The following is a 23,823-nucleotide window of genomic DNA, read 5'->3' as shown; positions in this document are numbered from 1 at the left end:
GTCCTGCAGAATTGCTGCCCATCCTGTAGTTCTTCCACCTGCTGGTTTTTATTTCCAATGAACTGAATAGCATGTATATCTGTTGAATCCTGGTTTCTTTCCTCTTTCAATCCTTTTCTGAAATTGCAGCAATAAATTTTTTTTAGCTTTAATCTTCTCAGCCATGGTCCTTGCAATCCCCCTTGTTCTGATGACATTTCCAGATTTCATAAGAACTATTTTGTCTTCAGCTTTGTTATTAGGTCATGAAAGGACACTGCACAGCACAAGGTAGCCAGTGCTAGGAATGACCACTAGACACATCTTAAGATATATCACCCTACCCACTTTTACACCTATTTTGTCACACGCTAAAATGCACAACACTTCCCAGCCTGCTCTGGAGAATGCAATTTAATAAAGGAAAAAAGCAAAAATAAAGAAGGTGGGTAGATGATTTAACAACATTTATCCTTAAACACCACCCCCCAGTTTTCCTTTTACTTATTGTGTTCTGAGTATCTACTAAAAGCTTAATTATTTGCTACACTACATTCCACTCTCTAGAACACAGAGATTCTCTGACTCCCTAACATCCTTGCCCTCTCTCATCCCTTTTCAAAGGAGACACTATATTTGTAATCTCACACATGATTTTCAAGGTAAATCATTAAAGCTTGCTTTGGCCAGTTTTATATTTGCCTTGGATGGAATTCACATGGCTCAGCTGATTTGAAAACATCTCCACTACAAAGCTCTGATATTTCCTGTTTTATCTCTAATCACTTTTTGCTGCTGATATTAATTGTGTTGCTGCCTGATTGCAGACGACCTTTGTAAATGGACAGTCTTCCACAGCTGTCAATTATTTAATTAGCTCAAAAGGCAGAAGCATATGCTGTGGATCCAAAGGTTTCATCCCAGCTGAATCTCATGTAACTGTTAGGAGGAGACTATTTAATGTAATTTCATTTTCTTTATTTATTTGTTTTTCTGTAAGAAGTAAAGAGAACATTAAAGTTGAAAGAGCCCAGCTCCAAAATAACAGGAATTTCTGACATTAAAGTTTCTTTTCCAATCTTAACCAAGTATTTCTCTACACTGTGATACAGATTCGACTACAGGACCAGGTACTTTTTGTCTGACAATGTCATAGCCTATTTCAATACATATTGGGATAAAGTTAGGGCTGTGCACTCAAGGAGTCGTGAGTCTCTTGCTTCATTTGTTACAAAAATTGGGAGACAGAGAGTGAAAGAGGAAATTCTTATGATTATGGTAACTAAATGGCACTTTAAGAATTAAACTCTGGTTTTGTTCAGCAGATTGCCTGTAATCTGATTTATGTAACACTTGAACCAAGTCTCTTACTGGTAAGCACTGGTTGTGTGAATCACATTTTCTTTGTGCTCAGTTTGACATATGTCAGATCTGCATAAATGTTGAATGCTCACGGGCATTTGTGAATGGAGCTTCACTTTCAAAAGAGAAAATGCCTCATTATGTTAAATGTTTAAAAAAATCATCTGCAAGGGCTAGCTCAGAGGGGCACTGAGCCTTTTTAGACTTCTGTATCTTTTAAAATATTGTGCCTTTGTTTCCACATATTAGTTTATCAGCATTTGTGTCACATATTATTGGGAAAAAAAACCCAAAAGTATTTTTGAGAAGAATGCATATATTACAGTAGCATGTATTATTGAGAGATTTCTTTGCACAATCTGTAAAAATGGAGTTTGACCACACTCTCAAATATAAGGACAAATCAAAATGCTCTATTTGTTTCTCATTAAACATTCTCCCATGGCCCACTGTATAAGCCTGGCAAACCAGAGAAAGATCAGCATAAAGTCCTGAGGATGAAGATTGTTCCAGATTGCATACCTAAAATGAACAGGAAGGGAGGGAAGGATTAGTTTTATATTCATATTTTAAAAATAGCATTACATAAATTCTTAGTATTTCCATTGCAGTTTCATGGCGTGTAGATCACTCTGGAAGCATTCCTAAAGCAGAGAGAAGTGCTGCAGTGGCCTTTTATTCCCGTTTTTCCGTTCAGCCACTGGAGGGCAACGTGATCCCAGACACCAGGAGAGGCAGCTCTGCAGCCCGCAGGAGTAGGGAGCGTCGCCCAGCAAGCTCTGCCGAACTGCAGAGGAATTTCTGCACATGAGTCTGGCAGAAATTAGGCAATAACAGCAGCAAAAAACCCATATGCTCTTACATTTTACCTTTTGGGGAAGTAGATTTAAAAATTTCTTCCTACATCTAAAATCAGTGCTTCTGTTAAGGATTGCTTCACAAGTTCTAAATCTGTGGATTAGCCAAAGGATTTCTGCAGGGAGTGATGCAAGGGCCATTCAGCCTGATATCACGAGAGGCAAAATATTTCCCACTGTTAAGTAACTGAAAAGCCCCAGACATATGTCTGCAGTGGAAACAACTCTGGCATATTTTTCTGGATTAGTTATTAAATCTATTACAACAAATTATTTGTTTATTACGTTTTATAGGACTATCTACCATTTAGGGTCTGATTTTCTTTCAACCAAATATAAATAGTTGGGCTCAACAGAGCTCTAGAGCACCTGGGTTCCTGGAGAAGACGAGAGAGATCATGTCAGGTATATTTGCTTTGGGGAAAGCAGCAGCCTAGCAAAAGAGTAGCAAATAGCGTTTGGAAGAAGTGAAAGCCAGTGTTTTATTAAGAGGTATTAAGTAGCAAGTGGTTGCTGCTGTTTCAGAGGGGGTTGCTGCAGAAGCAGAATCTCATCCGTCTTGCTCTCCACGTGCCCTTTGTTTCGCAGTCTGTACCACACCGCTGCCTGTGCAGTGCCTTTGCCGGCAGCCATTTAGCAATGCAGCTGTGTTTGCAGGGGCTCTGAAAGCGCTTTCGTGCAGCGGATTGTTCAGGACAAGCTAGCTGGGATAACGCACCGCATGAAGGATTTGCTTAGCAGATGCACAAGGATAAGCCTTTAGTATCCTCCCCTTTAGTTTCATCCTGCCCTCACCAGCATCGTGCATGTTTGCGTGCACACACACACGGGCTGGCTAATAATTTAATTTAATCCTCACAGCACAGGATTTTGTTCCTTATCCATTCAACTGTGGGAAGGGATGAGGAGTCTTCAGCTGCCAAACTAGGCTCTTTCTGAGCTGAGAGGATCCCATTTTAAATTTCTATCTGTTTGCCTGCACCTGGAAGCAGAATAAATCAGAGTGAAAGGATGAAATTTCAGATCTTTTGAAAAATATTTGCTTTAATTGCACTTACGAAATGGAGCATTGCAGCATTTAGAAGGGGACGTCATGTTTTTATTCTTGTGAGTTTCCAGTCTGTACAGCTTAGGGGGACAAAGCCGCAACGTGATGGAGAGAGTTTATATTTGAGAAGAAAGAAAGGATTAGGTTTGGTTTCTATTTGTGTGAATTGATGCTAACTCATTACACTAGCAGATATGTGACAGTGTCAGATGTAGAGCCAGGGGAAGAATAATTTCAAGTTTTCCCTGTCAGTTATTTTATTGTTTCGCAGAAATTCCTTGGAAGGAAGTCATTAAGATAACAATTATTTCTGCCGGTTCTTTTGTACTAGACATTCAAGACAGACATTTTATTTTTTATAACTTTCTATTTAAATAAATGGCAAATTTAGCCATCAAAACAGACTTGGTTTTAGAGTGGAACTGGAGCTTCAGAGCAATCCTGCTGTAATTGTGGGGCTGGCTGAAGTCACCACCATGACATAAAACTTTTGCCTTGGAAGCTGTTTTGATATTAGAGTCCATTGCTCCAGCGGTGTTTAATCACATTAGAGACAGGCCAGTGCTATAATCACTGTGAGTCACTGAAGGCAGCTCCAGCAACACATATTTGGGGAGAACTGAGGTACCATTTAGCAATGACACTATGTGTGCCTGGGATGATACTGCTCATTATATTAAATATTTCCCTTTTTTCTTTACTACATGCAGGTACAACGAATTATTTCTGCTCCTTTCTTAGGTCACAGAGGAGCTCATTTGAATAAATTATTGAAGGTTAAAATTGCTTCTGTTTGTTAATTCTGCATGCAATTTTTCCATGGATAAAGTGTTAAGGAAAATCTCCGTTATCATGGAAGGATATTCTAGTAATTGCCTGTAATTATAAGTGCATCTCACTACAGATACATTTAATTACATCATTAGAAACTGATATTTCCATACTTCAGGACAAGAATGTATTTTAGAAAGAAAGACTGAATAAAATGAATGCTCTCCTTAGGCTGACTAACCCAGGAGCTGTTGGATTCATGCCCAGCACTGACACTATAACAGCCATTCGGTGTATTTATGATTTGGGTTTTTGTATTTGTGATTTATTATTTGGGGTGTTCAGATCACAACTACAGGTTATTCAGATAATCAGGCTAGACTAAATTAAGCTATATTTGTGTTATATCCTAATGAGCCAGTTTGCTGGTATTTTGTAGTAGAAATAATTGATTCTCTTATTCTCTTACCTTATCGCTGTAGGAGCAGAAAGAATTTGGCATATATATAAAGATAGTCTAAGGTACCTTCAAATATATTTATCTTAATATACATTACTGCTGGAGGAGCTTGTAATAAACCATGCTCTGGGGGAACATGTTGCCTGGGAGGTGGGGGGTTTATCCTATTTGCAGGCAGAACATACTATCGAAATCAGTAGTTATCCTTCTTTATCTTGTAAAGCTAAGTTTGCACCTGGAAGAAATGGCTGGGAAGAGGAGCCCTAAAACAAGGAGATCATATCAAAGATTGTATCTTAAGGGGCTCCAGGTCAAATTCATCCACGGCATATCTAATTTCAATGCATACAAACTACAATGGATTTTAGCTGCTGTACTATAGGAGTAAGGTTTTCTGTTTTAGCACACTAAAAGCAAGGGCAGTTTTTTGACACAGGGAAAAATGCATTGTTGGCCTGACTCAGGCATTCTCTGTATTTTAATGCATTCTGACAGACTTCAGCTACCGTGTAATGACATGAAATTAGGAGAACTGGAAGTTAATGGAACTGGGTAACCAGGGGGGATACATGACAGGCCCTCCAGGCTCGTTTCTCTGGACTGCTTGTTTGCATGCAATCACACTTCACCTGTTATGTGGAAGGATGCTTAGGGGCTTTTTGAACCCCCTGGTAATTTACCTGGACCTAACACACAACGACAAACCCTCTCTCATCATTAAGTGTCTGCCTGTTGGAAGAGAAATCATGCTTTAGTAGTTAGACAAGCAAACACAATGTCTATTCTAATTCACCAAAATAATTGAAAAGTTGTGTTTCCAAGTGGATTAGCCCCTCCTAAATTTGATTTGACCGCTTTTTTTGCCTTTTTTTTTTTTTTTTGAGTTTCCTTTTCCATTCAGGGAATAAATGTCCATGGACTAATCTAGGGATGAAAACACATTAATACAACTGCCTCTACATTGCCAAATGCTTGGAAAGAAGCAGGGAGGGCACTGATCCCATAGATAATTCACTGCCTGGGACAAAAAGGGGTTGCATAAATGCTGAGCCAAATTGTGTCTATCACAGTGCAGAACTGTGGTGTGTGCATCCTTATTTTCTCTCTGTAATGCTGTGTAATTGCATGCTTCAGTGTTCAAGAGCACATTGGAGTGGCTTTTCTTAGCTAGTGATTGCAGCTTCTAAAAGGTACCTGTGGGGGGTGGTTATGAGGATCCATTGTGCAGTCTCTGCTGATAATCTCAGCAAGGAATTGCAGGATCCTGGCTTTAGGATTTAAAGCACAGGCTGGAGGAACTAGAAGGGTGAATTTGAGGGACTAGCTGTAGATAAAAGCACATCCATGCTGTTATTGTTTCAGTCCTCAAAGAAACTGAACGGGGTAAGTCAGCAGGCAGAATTAGCACCTCCTCTTTCCCTGGTGAGGTACATGGTGCAGTCACACAGGTGTGCTTTGCCTGATGCAAAGATCTTCAATAGGAGTCTCTCACTGATAACCATTAGCTCATAAAATGATTACACTGCACCTCAGAAGTGAGAACTGCAAAGGCTAATGAGCTAATTCTCTGGGCCCACTACCTCCATCTCACAGGAAGCTGAGTGTCCTTTGTTGTGTTCTTCATTGGGTGAAGAGGTGGGGAGTCCCCAACATCTGCCACATAAGGAATTCTGTTCTCTTGGCCGTGTTTGCAGCAGGCATCAAAACAAAAGCCCCTTCTTACTATTTCCAGCTGTTGCACTTCCAGTTTGAGGGAATTACCTACAGGTAGCTTTTTGACTCAATGAGCTGTTTTACTGAAGCTGTGCTAGCCCTCATCTAAGAATTTTGTTTGGGTTTTCTGAAGATCCATCTCTCCTTCTTAGAAGGAGATTTTAAATAAGTTTTTTCCCTGTGCCAGCAGGAGGGTAAGGCTGTAATAAGACCATGTGGGAAAGATCCAAAGGTGTCATTTAATATTTATACACCTTGAAGAACTGTACTGTTGGCTTCTCCTTTGACTTATCACAGTCATGCCTTAAGTACCTAAGGGTTGTAAGAAATCTTTACAGCACAGCTGTAAATAGCAGCTCCAAGTCACAGACACACAAACCATGTTTGAAGAGTTAAAAGTACTTCCTGTTTTGGTATGGAAGTGTGTCCCCCACTATAGATCCTTGTGCCTAAAGCTAAACAGACACCCAATGAGTAAAATTAAATCAAAAGCTTTCATTTGTGAGCTAGGAAATAAAAACAAAGAACCCAGGCTCCAGAGATATATGACAATTTAGATAGGCACTGTTTAACAAGGGGTAGAACTTCAACCCATTTCAACCCATTAAAGTGGATCTTCAAAAACAAGGAATTCTAATCTATTATCAGCATAGAATGACTGTGTCCATCCCACAGCACTGATTTTAACACAAAGTAAAACAGAATCATGAGAGCAACACTCCTGTAAAGCCACACACATCTTTATTCTCCACCCAGGCCAGCAAGGATGGAAAAAGGGAATGCAATTAAAAATAACAATCAGCAAACAGTATCTTTACTTAAAAAACATCCAGACTAGAGCAGCCAGAAACACACTCAACAATCAGAATAACCCTGCAGTCTGACAGTGGCACAAAAGCAGAAATTATTTGTGAGTTTCTGAAAGCAGGGTAGAACAAGACAAAAACTTGTGCTTTTTTCTATAACAACAATTGATAATTATTATATATTTTGCAACAGGCAAACTGCTACAGAGAATAGTGGAAAGAGAGAAAGCTATTCAGTTACTTAGAGAAAAGTCTGAATTAAACTTTTACAAATAGCACCAAAACTAGCCCCAAGCACCAGAACTAACCCCAAGCTTAAAATAGCCCCCCACCAAAATCAATGACAGAATGCCTTGAATTTAGCAGGAGCCAAAGAAAGCTTAGTTAAGTGTAAAGAAGTAGAAAACACATGATGGATTGTCCCAGCATATCCCCCAAAATGTGACCTTCAAACCCAGAAGTACAGCTGCCACTGCAGTGGGAGGGTACTATGACTCCTCTGATGCTCCTTTGTGTCTATGTAGCAGTAAGAGGCACAGATTTGGTTTTGTCTCCACTCCAGAGGGCTGTTAGCAATGCTAAAAGCAATTTCTGAAGCTCAGCAGACATTTCACATGGATGTATTCTGTAATGAGCTGGTATTTATCATCCAAGCCCTCTGTAAGCCGAAGGCTCTTTGTGCTACTGACCCCAGCCTTTCGTCTAGCCTTTAACAGCTGCTGTTTGGCAGTGACAGCTGAATTGGGTTTTCTCCCTCTGCAGCAATGCACACTTGCCAGCCATCCTTTCCCCAAACTTGTCTGCTGCATGTTGGGGCCAAGATACACAATCCACCCCTTTCATGCCAGCCAGTGTCCCTTTAGGCAAAGCGTGAGAACACTTGCCAGTGGACCTTCTTTTTCCTTAATGCTTGTTAGCATCACTTATTCCCCCTCTCCAGCCATGTGGGAGCCTGCAATTTCCATGTGGAGCAGTATTAAACAGAGTGGCTGCACTGGGTTGCTACAGACTGCCAGTACTGGCATGTCTTATCCTCAGCATCTCCATTAATTCAGAGGCGTATCGGCCTGCCTGATTGGAACAGGCCTGTGAAAGGCATTCCACTGCTTGAACCAGTCCCAGCTGTATGTCAGCCTCTTTGAATCCCACTAAACTACCTGATGTTTTCTCACAGATTGGGGTCTATTTTATTTTATTTTTTTTTCTGGAAGTTGGTAATTGCTTTGAAATACTTCACCAGTAAAAAATGACAGTAGGAAGCAACAAACACAGCCTGGCTCTACCTGTGCCCAGGGAGCACCACTGCTTTCCCAGTTAAGTGTGAGGCCAAGACTGCTCTTGATATTTGGCTTGTGCATTAGTTACTGTTGAGCCTTCAGCCAATGTTAAGAGGCTCCTTTGACCTCCCAGGGACCCAGGATGAAGCAGGAACTACTTATTTCTCAGTGTCAGGACTAGAGGATCAGATGGACTTGTTTATACATCACCAGTTCCCAGATGTTCTAACCAGGACAGTCAGTGTAGTCTTGAACTCAACCTTAAAATGCAACACAAAGCATTAGTTTCTGTGAAATCCAGCTTCTGAATGCTTCTTTTTACCATCCTAAAACTAGAGCAGTGCCCTCTGATAGGGAGAAAACTACAGAGACAGGAGTGACTGTGCAGCTGACAGATTGCACGCCACACTTACCTACCGACACGCTCCTCTGGCTTGGGGCTCACAGACTTTCCAGCAGCACCAGCTGGAGCACTGAGAAAATTAACTGTCTCAGATGTGTTACTCAGCCCCCATTAGAATCTGCTGCACCTCTCTTTTATTTTGCTCCTCTCCTTCTTAGGCCAAAACCCCAATAGATGATCAAGAATAAAGACTTTTTCCGCTAGTTGTTTTTTTTAAGAGACAATTAAAATTTCTCCAGCCTATGTTGGTCACCTCAGCCTGCTCAGAGAGCCCACTATGATGCCATGAAAAATCCAAAAAGGAGGGAAACCCATTATGAAAATGAGACATGTGGGGAGGAGGATGTATGATCCATTGCTCTACCATATAATTAAATAGGAAGCGGGATGAGGTGGGGAAGGCAACACAGATTTCCAGAGCTGAGGTACACACAGACATGAATTTCTGGACTCCCCCATTCTGAAAGGGGGGGGGGTCCAACAGCTCTTCTATAAGAGCAACTTGAAAACCAGAATAACTTGTTTCAGAGCCCTTCACATCCCAAGCACCTTCAACTCCACCTCCCTAAATCCAGGTGCTGCAAGTCCACACCTGCATTGCAGTGAGATGTAAATGGATTACCCCTTCTTTAGGGGCAGGCACCTCATTAGAGCAGAAGTTTCCTCCCTATAATACAACTGTTTGCACGGCACACTGTGTATGACTCCTGTAGATTATTCCTTCCTGGCAGTGCACATATCAAGAGATCCACTGCAGATGTGTTCCAAGCACCTACCTGAGCACCTGCAGCCACTTGAGGATTCTAGGTGACAGACCCATCAGGTCTCCACACACCACATTACAAGGCAAGCCCTGCTCTTCCATCATGCATTGGGGCTGTTTCAGGTCAGTGTAGAACTCACTCACCTTTGTTGGCAGCTATGCTGTCCTCTCCCACTATTCCAGTGGTCTGTGACACTGGACTCTGACAGTGTCTAAGCAGTCAGCCTGGCCAAATTAGCTGCTCTTGTTGGAAGGACTGGGAAAGGACCCTTTCTAAGAAAACTGCAGGAATATCCCATATTTTGCAATTCAGCCTTCACCTCTAAATAGGTTCCTATCTCTTGAAGTTCATCTCCCAACCAGAGACTTCTTTTCACTCTGTCATAGGTCTACTATGTCCTATTGCTGAAAAGTAAAGTCTACCTTGACAGAAGTGGACTTTTCATAATGTGTCTCTGCTACTCCACAAACAGACAGAGCCCTGCAGGTCTGGATTTTCATACAACTCCCAGAAGCTACAACACATGACAAATCCTTGGAAAGCCATGCACCTCCCCACCCAGAGCATGTGAAGCTAGCATTCTTGCATTCTGTGACATTTAAAGAGGACCCTCAGCCCAATATTTTATTCATTATGTTTGTGTTTAAATATATATGTATATTTTTTAAAAAAATCAGTGTGTTATTTTCTTGGTGAGAACACTGACGTATGACCAAAATAGTCATCTAGGACAAAGGCTCAGACTGCTGAGGTCTCAACCCCCTGTGCAGAGCTCTTGCCAGAGAGACTACCTGAGATATTGTCAGAATCAAGCAGCTCGACAATGCTGTACGGAGAACAATCTTCCAAGCCCAGCTTGCTGCAGAGCCAGCCACAGAATCCTTTCTCCATATCCCTGACAGCGTGCCACCAGTACCCAAAGGACCATGCTACCTGGGCTACAGCTGAATACAGGCCTAGGGAGAAAGAAACAACCATAATTATAATTGGGTAGGAGATAATCAAAAAGGGACAAAAGGTGATTTTGTGCCAGAAGGTCCTCTCTTCATTGTACACCAAGAAGATGTTGTACCATGTAATGGTTCCATAGTAGAATGAAACCACGAAGGACACTACAAAAATTATGGGGAGGCAGATGATGGTCCAGAGGACGATGTGAGGTCCTCTGTCTAACCCAACATCACATTTCTTCTTCTGCTCAGTAACATCTTCTTTAGGAGGTTCCTTTGACTTAGCCAGTTCCTGCAGCTCTTTATCCGTTAGGGTGACATGGATGTCCACCATCTGACCCTTCTTCTTTCCCCTGGTGATTGTTCCAGTCAAGGTGACGTATCGGCTGTCTAAAGGCATGTTCCAGACACCTACAACACATATAAACTCATCTACATCAGATTTATTTTCTGTACAAAGTATTTTGTGTAAATCTTCAAAGACCCCAAAGACAATTAGATAGTGAATATGGAGTTACATTTAAAATCAAATTTTAAAAGATGGAAGATAAGAATCAATGCAGTATGAAGAAAATTACCACAGAAGAAAATGGAAGAAGAGCTAATGAGGAAAAAGAAAGGAATTCCAGAGGATAGAAATCACAAGGGAGAAAACTCCAGTATCTCCACTAGGGACCATACATGAAGGGAAAGTTCTGCAAGAGTATAGGAGAATGAGGCATAGTAACTCAATTGGAAATGGTATACCTGTTTTCTCTGTTTACTTCATGAATTTATTCCTGAACAGCATGGACACATGGGATTAATTAGATAAATATCACTGAGACTCTTGTTTTAGAATAAGCACATCCACACATGGAATTGTATCTGAATAGCTAATATTTTACTTTATATTTGCATTGCATCTCAATCCAAATTAATTTTTGAAGTTTAGAAAAACTTAACAAACTCATAAAATTATATTTGCATTTTAAGAGATCAGTAGAGGCACCAAACTGGACAGTGCTGGTATATGTGTTAAAGTTACAAAGGGACTGCTTTAGCTTTCAAGTGACATTGTTATAAGATGGGCCATGCAGTGGTACTGGCCATAAACTCTTCTTTGGACCTGCAGTATATTTCCTCCTGGTCTTAATTCTGACTAGCTTGGAAGAAGGTCTTCAGAAAATCTTCAAAAGAGGCTGAGCATCTTGAAGCGCTCCACAAAAGTAAGAAGGCAGCAGGCAAGGAATGATAGGGTCTGAGGTCATGGGGGCATCTGGTAGACCAGGAGCATTTAAGCCCCTCTCAGCCTGCACTGTTGACTCACAGGAGTATTTAGCCACAGGACCTGCCTTCCACACTTCTTCCCTGCAAGGGTACCAAGGACTGATAGCAGAGTGAAAGTGACTTGAAGATGCCCCATGATGACATTGCCAAATAATCACCCTTCATGAGGGAGCCATGCTGAGTGTATGCAAACAGAAGGCCACAGCAAATCCTAGATAATGATTTAAATTCCCTGTCAAAGGTAGAGCACTAACTCCATCTGCTTCCATCCTTTCACTTAGCAGGCATTTGTTTGGGCATGGACAGTGGCTTGATCACAGCTTAGAATGACATAATTGGCTTAATGCAGGCATAGCATTGCAACCAGCACATCAACCACAACTAGCATACATTTAAAACTAAGACTGTAGCAATAACCAAACTTTGCAAAGAACTGCAGGAGACAACCCAAATCAGCTTGTAATGCTTTCCTTTTCAGAGCATTTTTGTGTATGAACTCAAGCTCTCCTTGCCTGCAGTCTTGGAGAGGGTTGGTCCCACCTCCATTTCCATTTGACCTTAGAGCATGATGGCATCAAAAAAGCTTATGTGAAATGAGAGTTCTCAGAACTACATACCATCTGTCATAGACTGACCCAGGAACTTGGAGCCTTCCTCAGAGCTCCTCTCTCCTCCTTCTTCATCTGCCTGTTCTTCTTCCACCTTATTGTCGCTCTCGGACCGATACACTATTATTGACTCAGGGCGGGACTCTTTCTTCTTCCTTTTCCTGCGGTCCATAGTGGCTTCCCCATCAAAGGTGACAGTGGTTGCCACAGCCCTTCTCATTGTGCCACAGCGAGGGCTCTGGCCTCCAGATTTGCTGTCTTTTTGCACAGTCTCCTCCATCCCACTGCTGCTTTCAGTCATCTCACCTGGCATCTTGTAGCACCTGTTTGCAATCCAACAGTACCAAGCCTGCACTTAGAAGTCATTGATTAACAATGGTTCCATGGATGCTTTGTTCTGGTAAGATGTCCCACTGCTGGTATCCAAACTATGAACTCCATTCCAGCCTAAAATGAGAGAGAAGGCTGAAAAAGTGTCTTTGTCTTACCAAATAGAAAAGATTTGCAGAATTTTCCTCAGAAGAGTTACTTCAAATTGGTTTAAATGTCATCTGAAGATCTCTGTTGCTGTCCTGAAAATCAGTTCTCTTACATGGCTACATGTTTTGTGGTATCTGATCTATCTTGGTTCTTAGGGTCCAGTTTTCACTATAACAAACTAAAGCTCCGGGAAAGAGTATTAACATTCATAAGGAGGGATTAAACATAGCCATGGATGAATTTAACATTCCTCTGCAATGCTGGAAACAAACAGAAGACAATAATTTTGGCCCAAGGGCATCAGAATAAAGGATTGAAACCACAGATGAAAAAGAAGTTGACTGATTTAAGGGACTGGCCTAGAGACAACTGCATCAGGAACACTGTGCTTGTCCAGCATTACAACAGCTATTCTGGTACCAGCCTTTCTCATTTTGAGCATCTAATGATTTAATCCACTCTGCAAGGGCATTACCAAAATTAATTAAAATTTTGTCAAAATGATTGATATTTCAAACTTTAACAATTTAGCTATATGTAGTGTTGCCATACTTTAAAAATACAGAATATACAGTGGATTTAAAGAAAAATTATTATTAAGATGACTTTGCTGGAGAGGGAATTGAGAACCACAGCAAATTCTCCTGATTGTGCAGAGAAAACAACACAAGTGTTCACAAATCTTTTTAGCAAAAATCAATTTTTGCTCCTCATTCAAGCAAAGTTAACAGCAATATCAAGTGAAACTATAATCCACGGGAAGCTGCCTAAGTCAAAACCCCATAATTAAACAGGCAGACAAATCCTGCTCCATGAATATGGCAAAAGGATTAATGGTTCTCAGATTTCATAACATTTAAGGAAACTGCCTCTGCCAAGTATTCATGAAGCATTTAGGTACAAATCTGAATACAATGAATAACATTTTAACAACCCTGAAGAGCTCTGTTGAACATTTACATGAACATTTGTATTTAAAAGAATGCAACTGACCAATAATCAAGCTTCTACCTATTAACTGAGTCTTTCCTGTAACAGGAACCTAAGAAACACAAGTATCATAGTTTTTAGCATTATGTATGCTGGGGAAATAGTTTTACTTGAATGGATGACAGAAAAAAGTTAAGCATTTTTAAATTTGGCAATACAGTCCTGGTCTTCCCACAGATCTAAGATTTCGCTGGCCTGTTTTGAAATTTTGTGCAGAACTTTAGATCAACTATTTATGCCTGGTATGCTCACACTTAAACACAGCACACCCACATAAAACTTGTAATTGTATCACTTTAACACCTAAGACTGGGCCCATTTGGCTCTATGGATCCTTGAAGAATTCAACATTTCAGATTATTTTTGTGCATTATAGAAAATAAATCTTTTCTGGTGATCAGAAGACACATAAAATGGACTTAAAACCCCCTCAAAATTCAGTATACCTCAGAAGCCAGCCCACTTCTAAATTACTGGGCAGGCAATATTTTTAGCTCTGCAGCATGGCTGGAAAGAGTCTGTTTAGACTGCCATCACACCTGCCATAAAATATATATGTCTAAATTAGCAGACACACTGGAAAACAGAAATTCACGTAAGCTTTCGTTTGTTGGATTTTTGTTTGTTTGTTTGTTTGTTTTAATGCCTTCAAGGGTAAATGGAATTAATTTATGCAATGGAATAAACTCACTCTTTGTAGTAAATTCATTCAAGAAGTACAATAGACTCCAACATTTTTCTCTGAAAATCAGCTGTAAAACTTAATGTATTGCATCTATAAAACCTTGAAATTACATGATTGAGCCTAATGAGCCCCTGAGACAACAGTGAGATTCTGCTTCCATATTCAGAAAAACAGGCCTGGAAACAGAAAACCAAAAGCATCACTTTTGGAATAATCTACTAGAAGTCTGGAGACACAGAAGTTGATTAGATTCCCAAAGTTCCTGGCTGTAGTTCCATGTTCAGGCCCTACTGACTTGAGAAGGGGATGACTTACAAGTAACATATGAAAATAACACAAAGCTACAGGCAAATATTTGAAGTTGGGCCTTTTTCTTAAAGTTGATCCAGCTGTGGCCTTGCTTAAACTCAGACTGGATGATAAGCTAATGTCAGTTCTCAGTGTGATGCCAAAGCCCAAAGAACTATGTCAGCCTTGATCCCTTGTCCCTTCTGAATCTCTCATAGACAGGCACTGGCAATCTGTGTCCTGCTCTTGTGCTCACCACGCAGGCAGAATGCTGATTAATGACCAGAAGATGTCTGTCATCCCCAAGTTATTTTGCTATGTCTGATGTTCCTACCCCACTATAGCAGCCACTGCCTCTGTGAGTTACCACCAGGACTAGAAACACCTCCACAGCAGGGTAATCTCAGAGTGGCAGCTCCGTTTCTCCTCCTGCTGATTTAAAAGGAGAGAGAATGGGCAATGGGGAGAAGCACTGCTGCTGTGGCTGAGTCAAAGCCCTTGGATAAGGAAGCAAAGGAGCTCAGATTATTCTGTTTAAGGCACAAGAAGGTAAAATCTGATGTCAGTCTGCCTGCATCAAAACCAAAAGCATGTAGGAGATCCTTATGACACAGCAGAGGAGGATGCAGCACGATAAAAAGCCGAAAGATGCAAATACAGGGCAGACGTTAAGTAGGTGTTTTAACAAAGTGGGTAGGTGTCCCTTGGTATATATCACTGGGTGATTAACTGTCAGGAAACTTCCAAATCTGGACTGGCTGTCTTGGCAGAATTTTGGTCACATGTACTTGACCAGAAGAGGGAAAGTCCTCTGGTTTGCATTAGGGAGCAGCCAGACTGAAGATCACAAAGATCCCTCCTGATCTTATGTGTATTCTCACAGTACATGTTTATTTTTCTCTCATCAGTTTCCCGATGAAGCAGCTAGAATATCCCCTGCCAGCTGGTCCAGAACTTTTGAACACAGCACTTCAAATTACCACCGTCAGCCCTACATCCCACAGCAGTGCTGCTGAGTTGAACAGGTTCAAGCCTCAGCCACATTTTTCCTGGAAATATTTTCTCTGTAATTGCAAACAAGAAATGAGCTCTTGCAGAAATGACAGTAGTGTACAAAGAGCTTAATTTTCCTCTCTTCCTTTTCTTTACTATTTCTAAGAATAAGGCCAGCCCTCAGCACTACACAGCTGTCCACAGCACCATTTCCTTCAGCCACACACCAAAATCTTCACCCTTTAAAAGCCTTGCTATGGAGCTGAAACATTAACAACTGCTGTGTATCTCATACTAGTGATGCTTCCCACATGGGTGCACAGGGGCAGACGGGAATCTAATAATGTCCATGGGAGGGAAGGAAAAGAAATGGTCATATTTCAGAGATAGCAAGGAGCAGTTTATTAGCCAAACAATTTGTTATTAATCTCCATATGAAAACAGATGGAGAACCCTGGGGAGGCTGCTCTGCAAAAGGACTTTGTAGAGTAATTTTTAGAAGCACAGTCTTCTGTTACTATGCAGGAAAGCTACGGCTGCTTATGCTTCCTGTGACAGTAATAGTCTTTGACACACAAAACAGGAGCCTAAAAGCTTGGCCTTGCACCATTTAGGTCAAAGGAAGCTTCTTCCATTGGTTTTCAGGGTTTGATCCTGCTTCTAACAGAAGAGAAATTATCTGGTTTGAATGCAGAAGAGGAGGAAGAGCCTTCCTGCAAGCTAATAAAATCCTTGATCTTAAATCCCAGCTACAGCACAAGTAACCTTTTTATGACTGCTCAGAGCAGACATGAGAGGAAAAAATGTAGATGGTAAGCAGCAAGGAGCATAAATTTTTATATTTATAGTCACATAAAATGTACAACACATAAGAAGAACTGGCACAGCATCTTCACTCACATCATGCAGAGGTTGTCTGCAGAAACAAAAAAACAACCTGTGCTTTAGAAGACTGTGATTTATGCAGGATGGGGAAGAGATGAAGGGAAATTTACCCCAGATACACACCCTGAGAGAGCTTCCCAGCCACAGATCTTCCTTTGCTTACTGCTTTTCCTCCCTAACTTCTGCATCCCCAATCCCATCTCCACTTGAGCACACGTTACCCAAGGGATCTTTTCCAATTCCTACTATTTTTAAAGGTGTTATCTGCTGTAACTGCAGGGGCAAACTGTATACATGAAATTAGGTGATATTAGATGTATCCTGCTGTTCAGGACAGATCTGTCTGCCACCAACAAATTGTGTTATGATGAAATGCATTGGTCTAATGCAGAACATGCAGCCCCCAGGCCCTAGAAAAACATGTGACAAGACCTATATAAGAAAGCACATTTAATTAATACATTATGTAGGAAAAGGGCCAAATCGTAGGGCTCCCTCCACATGTTTTAAATACCTAAATTACTCCACAGTATCTTTTACATATGCATCCTCACCTGCTAAAACACAGCATGTGTGTTTCCTTTTTATTTTTATAGTGAAATAGATCAAACTAGATAGCACAGTTACTTGAAACTAGCAAATACTCAAGGCTTTGATGAATGACATATTAGACAGTGAGGCAAGAACAGTTCCTCCATATCAGTACCAGGGTCTGTGCACCTTGTGGTGAGCTTGACAGGGGGATTTATCTCACTGAAAATAATAAAGTGTTATTTTTAGCCATATTCTTCACCAAACAGCTCCTTCTACAGGAAGGAAATTCTAAGGAAGGAGGAAAAAACTACCCATCCTGGCAGTGGCTGATTTCAGACTGTATTAAGTGTCTGTATAACAACAGCAAGAAATACAAATGAAGACATCTACCTCTGCCACCCCAGCAAGGTAAAAGAAAGCGAACACCAAAGTTCAAAGATCACACCCATCTCTCTCTCCCTGCTTAATCCACAGACTTCCAAACACTTTCATTTCTTGGAAAGAGAAACAAGAAAAATGACCATACTGTGGGCATGCTTCCAAGCAGGAGCAGACTTTAAGCTGGACTGCCACAAGCAGAGGATGGCACTGAGCACCTGAGCAGAGGGTAACACAGTAAGATGACCCAAGTCACCAGAAACTTTACAGGTGTTTGCTAGTGGAGCCCCCCACGTTCCATGCCTTCCCCTCAGGAGCAGAGGGTGCTAAAAGCTCAAGCTAAAAGCAAAGGGAGGCATGGGCAAGCATTGACAGATCCAAGTTTGCCCAGTCCCTCCAGTTTATCACAGGCACACAGCTCCTGCCTGTTGGCAGGTGCCATCAGTGCCAGTCCTGTACCACACCATGAGCCAAAGCTGCAGTGCTGCAGTGGTCGGCTCAGCTGTTGACCATCACAGGAGCTGCAGCAAGACTGGACTTGCTTGGGTGTGGATTAAGGGCATCCTGGCTCCCAGGGCCATGCTGGATGCCTCAGGACCTTTGCTCTCCCTTCCATTCTTCCACGAGACACCAAATGCTCGCTGATGGCATTCTAAAGATACAGACAAAGCACCCAAAAAAAGTAGTGGAGAGATACATTCCATAGTTTCACTATTGTTTCTGAATTATATTGTTTCTGAATGACATTTTCCAAGGGTATTTTTAAAAGTCAAGGATATTTTGCAGAGTATCTGCTTTATGAATCAGTTATTTTTATTTTCCTTTGCTGTTCCATAACTTTTCCAAATGTCACAGAACAATAACTGCTGTGCAGATCATTTATTACTGAAGACTGGAAGACAGCATACAGGAATAGCTGAGCTTTTTTATTTTATATTTAACGAATGCCCAATCAATTTTCTTGCATACCAACTTTAAAAAAATCCCCCAACTGTACTAGTCTACCTTTTTTGGAGCAAAACCCTGAAATGCTATCTTGCCCTTTCTTCCCACTTATTTGAACAGACTGCTAGAAGAAAGAGAAATTGAGATAAAAGACACAAAGTTTTCCACTGCCTCCACATGGATGATATCTATTTCTTTATGTTTATTATACTACGCTAAAAATGTCAAGGAATGGCATGGGCACATTAGCCTTTCAAGAGAACCAAGGTTTTAAAAGGAGTCTGATTTGGAAATGGAAGGTTTGAAATATTCCAAGCAAACCAAGCATTTAGATAGGAGTCTTGAATAAACTCAACCAAAGTCTCTAAATTTTGTAAGAAAAATTAGATTTCAACTGTAGAGGCATGCTTTCTCTGTTCCCCTGCTCTACCCCTCACTTCTGGATTTGCCAAAACAGGCACCTCAAAACAGCAGGTGCTCATTGCAATCCCTACGCCATCCCCCAGGTCACTGCTGGATTGCACTGTACCATAGGAACATCTGAACAAAGTCAATCCCACCAACTTTAGTCAAACATCCTGCCTCCAGAGCAGTGCCTTTAGGCTGAGATCAAGTGTAGCATCTATTTTTATTGGTATAGGACCCAACTTGTCCTTGGTTGGGATTGGAAGATGCAGGGGAAACATGCTGCATACACAAACCAGAGTTGTGTCTCTTCCCCTCCAGGCATCCAAGTAGATGCCTAGAAAACAGTAAAAAGCAAGTAAGTAGTACATGAAAACAGAGCTTTGAGCTCCTCACCTCCCACACCAGAGGGCAGAGAAAACACCTACACAGCATATACACACACATGTGGAAGTAAGAAGCACTGGGAGTTGCTCCAAAGCCATGAAACACCGGTGGGTGGTGGGTGTGAAGCACCTGTGCTAACTCAGGAATTCTGCTACAGACCTGACTGCAGGGGATGCCAATGAAGAGCTACGAGACCTCCATCACACAGTGCTCTCAAGAAAATGTTTTAATGCATGCTGGACTCTTTTCTGACCTTTACAATAACTAGATGCAAGGACCCTGGTTAACAACTCAGGTTCTTTTTCCCTCCTTCCTACTCAGAAGATCCCTGATCATCTCATTCTCAGCCCCCTTTCCTGCCCTGCTCTGTGCAAGATCAAGCACTCCAGTTAGTGCACCCCACTCTGACAAAATGAGGAGAAACCACACACCGAAATACCTGCAATAAGAGAGGAAGCAGTTGCAGCCATACAGCCTAATGGAAAATACAGTCAGCTGTAAATCCAGCCTGGAAAGCATTATCTGAAAAATACCAACAAGCTACATACATCCTGTGGTTCTTCTTTAGGCAAGATATTTGGGGGCTTCACATCAGAACTTTTTCTGAGTAACACCTGGCTGCAGCCCAAGAGTTGCTGGAGAGCACAACTGCACAGGGAGTGAACTAGAATATTCCCCTGGGAGTGATTCAGGATTGTTTAATGCATTGCACAGTAAATACAATCTAGGATATTTAGACAGTATCTCCAGCAGCAGGAATTACTTGGCTCAGGGGAGTTGTGATTGGATATAAGTGCAGATAGAGACCTGTGATGCCAGGATATTAAAAATGCAGCACTTTGAATTGCAGACAAGCAAATGGTTCAGTATCATTAGTATGGTATTAGTAGGGTGTGTAATTGTTTAGAAAATATTTCTACCAACCTGTTTCAAATTGTTTGATGCTGATATTCAATATCTTGCACCACTGCAAATTCTGCTTTGAGTGGGATGTCTGTCTTGGTATTTCCTTTTTTTTTTTTTTTTTTTAATCACTGGAATGAAATTGCTAGGAATAATGATAAAAGATTGTAAAATTCTGATTATCTTCTAATTAGACTGAAATCCCCCAAGACATAGCTGAGAGTAAAGTCTCTTTCCAGAGAGGAAGTCCCTAAAAAGACGAATCGACCAGAAAGCCTGAACATCAGCTGGGGCTGATCAGGAGGCTCTTCTGACATGGAAACCAGAAGCCACAAAACAGAAAGGCTCTCACCTGCTGTTAAGAGATGATGAAAGGAAAAGCAGTCTCAGGAAAGAATGGACAGACAGGAGGAGAAAGTAGCAGGGATTTCAAAGAAGCCTATTCCATAATCCCATGGAAAGGTCTAGAGAAGTAAGGGCACAAACTCACACCAGCTTTCATTTGGTTTAGGCTCAATCCAAGCGTTTGTTGTAATGGGAGAGAAGAAATTATTGTTACACTTTGTGTGGTTTTTGTTGTCCCAGGAGAAGAAAAATATGAGCCTGGAATACCCATAAGGGGTCTGGGAAAGCAAAGGCTACTGGAGTGCAAGCCTGCACTTTTCTGAAGGCTAACTAGCAGAAATGCTCTATGAGAAGCTGTCTCTGGCCTTAAAATTTTATTTCTGGCATTAAGATGCTTTTCATTAAACCTCCTCTGCCCTCACCTCCTTGTGAGACTGCTGACCCCAGGCATACATCTCACAGGGTATGGATCCTGCAGAGGTTTCTCTCCTGTCTGGAGCCACCTCTTCTCTCACATCACGGTGGTACTTAACTACTCTTGAGACCTTTCCCCTTGCCAATATGGATTCTGAGCTATAGGTGGGCACAGACACCCTGAAGAATAGCATGCCATAAGGAATTCTCAAGGCAGTCCATGTCAGTGCCAGGATTTTTAAAGCATAGCAGCATAATGGAGTGGCAGGTGTCACCAGCTGAATAACTGAGCCATAGGCTGGCATAGCACAGCTTTGGACAAAAGTAGCCTTTTCTGAAAACGCAGTTTCCCATTTATCTCAATAAATTGAACTGCTTCATTCAAAGCCAAGACACAATCTGGGAGCCATAAAAACAGGAAATCTATTTTTTTTTCTTCAATATGTAAATAAAAAAGTAGATGTTCAAGAATGACATATGCTAATCCTACAACTCCAAATAAGCTGACAACTGAAAAAAAAACCTACTGAATTATTTTTTTGTCATTTTGACTTTTGAATGCTTGATGTTTTAAGCGATAGTTATACCAAGGTAAAAAAAGTCAGATGGTTAACTTCAAAAAACAAAAATCAACACTCCAAGGTTTTAAATGCAGATTTATTTTCTTCCAAATTCAATCTGACATATACTGAAAAAATAAATAAAAAATAAGTTGTCTAATCAGACACTATTTTCTAACACGTAAAAAGTCAGAATCTTAGCATTAACTTTATAGAGTAACATCAATATGTAAAAGCCTTAGGCTTACTGAATTTACCACTGTTTGCGTTGAGTGACAGATCAATGTGTTTTAATGTTATCAATAAAAGAAAAGTAACATTCCTTTGTGATTTAGAAAGTAAAACATATGAGGAGATTAAAATTTATTTTAGTTAATAAGATTTTCTTCATTTCAGCTTAAATAATTTTGAATTTCAACGACTGGGGTAAAATCAATTCACACATGGGTATAGTTTGAATCCTTGGTTCAAAGGCACACAATAGTGAATAGAAGCCACTGCTTTGCTGAAAATGTCTGTGAGCATCAGTTATCCCAGCTGTATTTTTTGTGAACACATTTTGTACCAGAAGGGGCTACCCTCCACTGAACACCAAAGAATGGATGTCTTCTTTCCCCTCCTCCTTCCTCTACAGTCTTGATGTCTTTCCCCTTTCTCTTCCCACCCACCATTCACAGAACCCTAACTCATGTGTTCAGCCCCTTATTAATGGCATTTCTGTGGCTACTGGGAAATTCCAGAAACCAAGCAATATATCCTGATAGGGAAGAAAAAAATCTTTGATAGTGCTCTCCAGGAAAAACACTAAAGTCAAGGAGGTCACATGAGTAGAAAGGCCCACTGGATTTTCCTTGGAGCCATGCAGCTCAGTTGGGATAGCAGGCAGGCTGGAATATGTAGATCTAATTCACCAGCACAGATGAGTACTTCTCCCTGGGATTAATTAATGATTGCTCTGATAAGCCTGCCTCAGATATGTGGGGCAGCCAGAGACAGTTAATGGGAATCTATGAAGTCTCAGATTGTGAAAGATAATTAAAGGGAGGAAGAAAAAAATTTTTGCAGTGTCACTTCACAGTGCTTCACATTTTGCCCCCAGAAAATAGAATGCTTTCAACATTGCAAAAGCGATGTATTCTGCAAACATTGACCCACCCCAAAAGGGGAATTTTGTCTAACAGTTGCCTTACTGGCCTAAGTCATCATGCAGAAATGCACCTATCTTGTCACCCTTTGGTGAATGAATCTGGGCACACTCTTAGCTTCTCCATGCCTCCCCTCCCATACACTTAAAAGGAGGGTATACAGCTTCCATTGAAACACACTGAACTACAGGATAAAGACATTACCTTAAAATTGTCCCCGATTTAAACTATTAAACCTTAAAACATACTTTTGGAAAAGTAAATAAATTTGTTTCACAAATAAGTATCCCAAAACAGACTCTATGATTCTCCCACTTTACTTATACGTCTTAAAAAAAACCCAAAAAACCAAAACACTCTCTTCTCACATTAGCCAAGTCTCCTAAGGTAAAAGTAACAAGACAAAATTGAGACATACTTTCAAACATCTCTTCCATTGAAAAGGACGGAGGAGATGCCTGGACAGACACTGAACATGCATACACAGGCTGCTAGGCACATCGGCGCCGGTTAAAATCACCTGAAACGGACAAAGATGCTCTGTCACTTCACTGTGGGATAGAAAAGAAAATAAAGCTGCCGGTCCTCTGAGTCAGCTGAGCAGTTAATACTGAGTTTAGTTAGGGCCATTTTAAGGGGGCCGGGAGAGGGGAAACGGACACCACCAGCACCGGCAGAGGCATTTGAGCCCAAAATGACTCTACTGGGGACACGGTAAACGCTGTCACCTCAGCCTTCACGGCCTCTTTCCTACAAAGTCCATGCCCGGAGAGAGGACCGCCCGCCCGCGGGTCCGTGGCAGGCGCACACCAGCACCTTCTGTCCGTGGCAGCCCCCGGGCTTCCCACCGGGGCTCCGCTCCCGCTGCTCCTCCGCCTGCCTGCCCGCGCCCACGGGGACAGCGACCCGAATTGGAACAGAAAACCAAGGCGACCCGTCCCTCGCCAGCAGAGCCCGCGGCTGCGGGCAGGTGGGCGCTCACTGCGGGGCTGCAGCACCGACTCCGCGGCACCGCCGGCGGCACCGACCCCTCCCGGGCGCCGAGCGGCGTCTGCCCCGCGAGGCGTGACCCGGGCGACACCGACAGCGGACAGCCGCCCCCCTTGCCTTACCTGCCGCCCGCGGTGCCGCGCCCTGCCGCGCCACAGGAGCCCGGCACCGCCGCCACGGCCGCGCCGCTCCGCCGTGCCCGGCGCCGAGCCCCGGGCGGGCGGGGCCG

At 41.9% G+C, this 23,823-nt stretch overlaps 1 protein-coding gene across 7 annotated transcripts; it reads right to left on the bottom strand.

Annotated features, from left to right (window-relative positions):
* TMEM169 (transmembrane protein 169) lies at nt 1-23,791 on the bottom strand. Of its 7 annotated transcripts, XM_085584230.1 has the most exons (6): nt 23,717-23,791; nt 23,023-23,124; nt 12,277-12,714; nt 10,513-10,801; nt 10,232-10,396; nt 6,910-8,533 (listed from the first exon to the last, which is right to left on the bottom strand). In XM_085584230.1, exons 3-5 carry the CDS (start codon nt 12,578-12,580, stop codon nt 10,249-10,251), a joined length of 741 nt encoding a protein of 246 aa, XP_085440356.1. In that variant the 5' UTR covers nt 12,581-12,714; nt 23,023-23,124; nt 23,717-23,791; the 3' UTR covers nt 6,910-8,533; nt 10,232-10,248. The 7 variants fall into 7 exon arrangements, with proteins under 7 accessions (XP_077641081.2, XP_085440356.1, XP_085440355.1 ...); XM_085584229.1 differs by having other exon boundaries at nt 6,910-10,396; XM_021526179.4 differs by lacking the exon at nt 23,023-23,124.
* Nucleotides 23,792-23,823: the final 32 nt, after the last annotated feature.

Source organism: Lonchura striata, chromosome 7 (assembly GCF_050655825.1).
Source record: "Lonchura striata isolate lonStrDom1 chromosome 7, ASM5065582v1, whole genome shotgun sequence".
Taxonomy (NCBI): Eukaryota; Metazoa; Chordata; class Aves; order Passeriformes; family Estrildidae; genus Lonchura; species Lonchura striata.
This window is presented reverse-complemented; position numbering and strand designations above follow the sequence as displayed.

Bases quoted from the DNA above. Each gene is read 5' to 3' on its own strand.
- TMEM169 (XM_021526175.4), bottom strand. From the start codon at position 12,580: ATGCCAGGTGAGATGACTGAAAGCAGCAGTGGGATGGAGGAGACTGTG. The intron at 10,802-12,276 runs GTATGTAGTTCT...TATGTGTTGTAG, and splicing joins GGGTCAGTCTATGACAGATG to GTGTCTGGAACATGCCTTTA.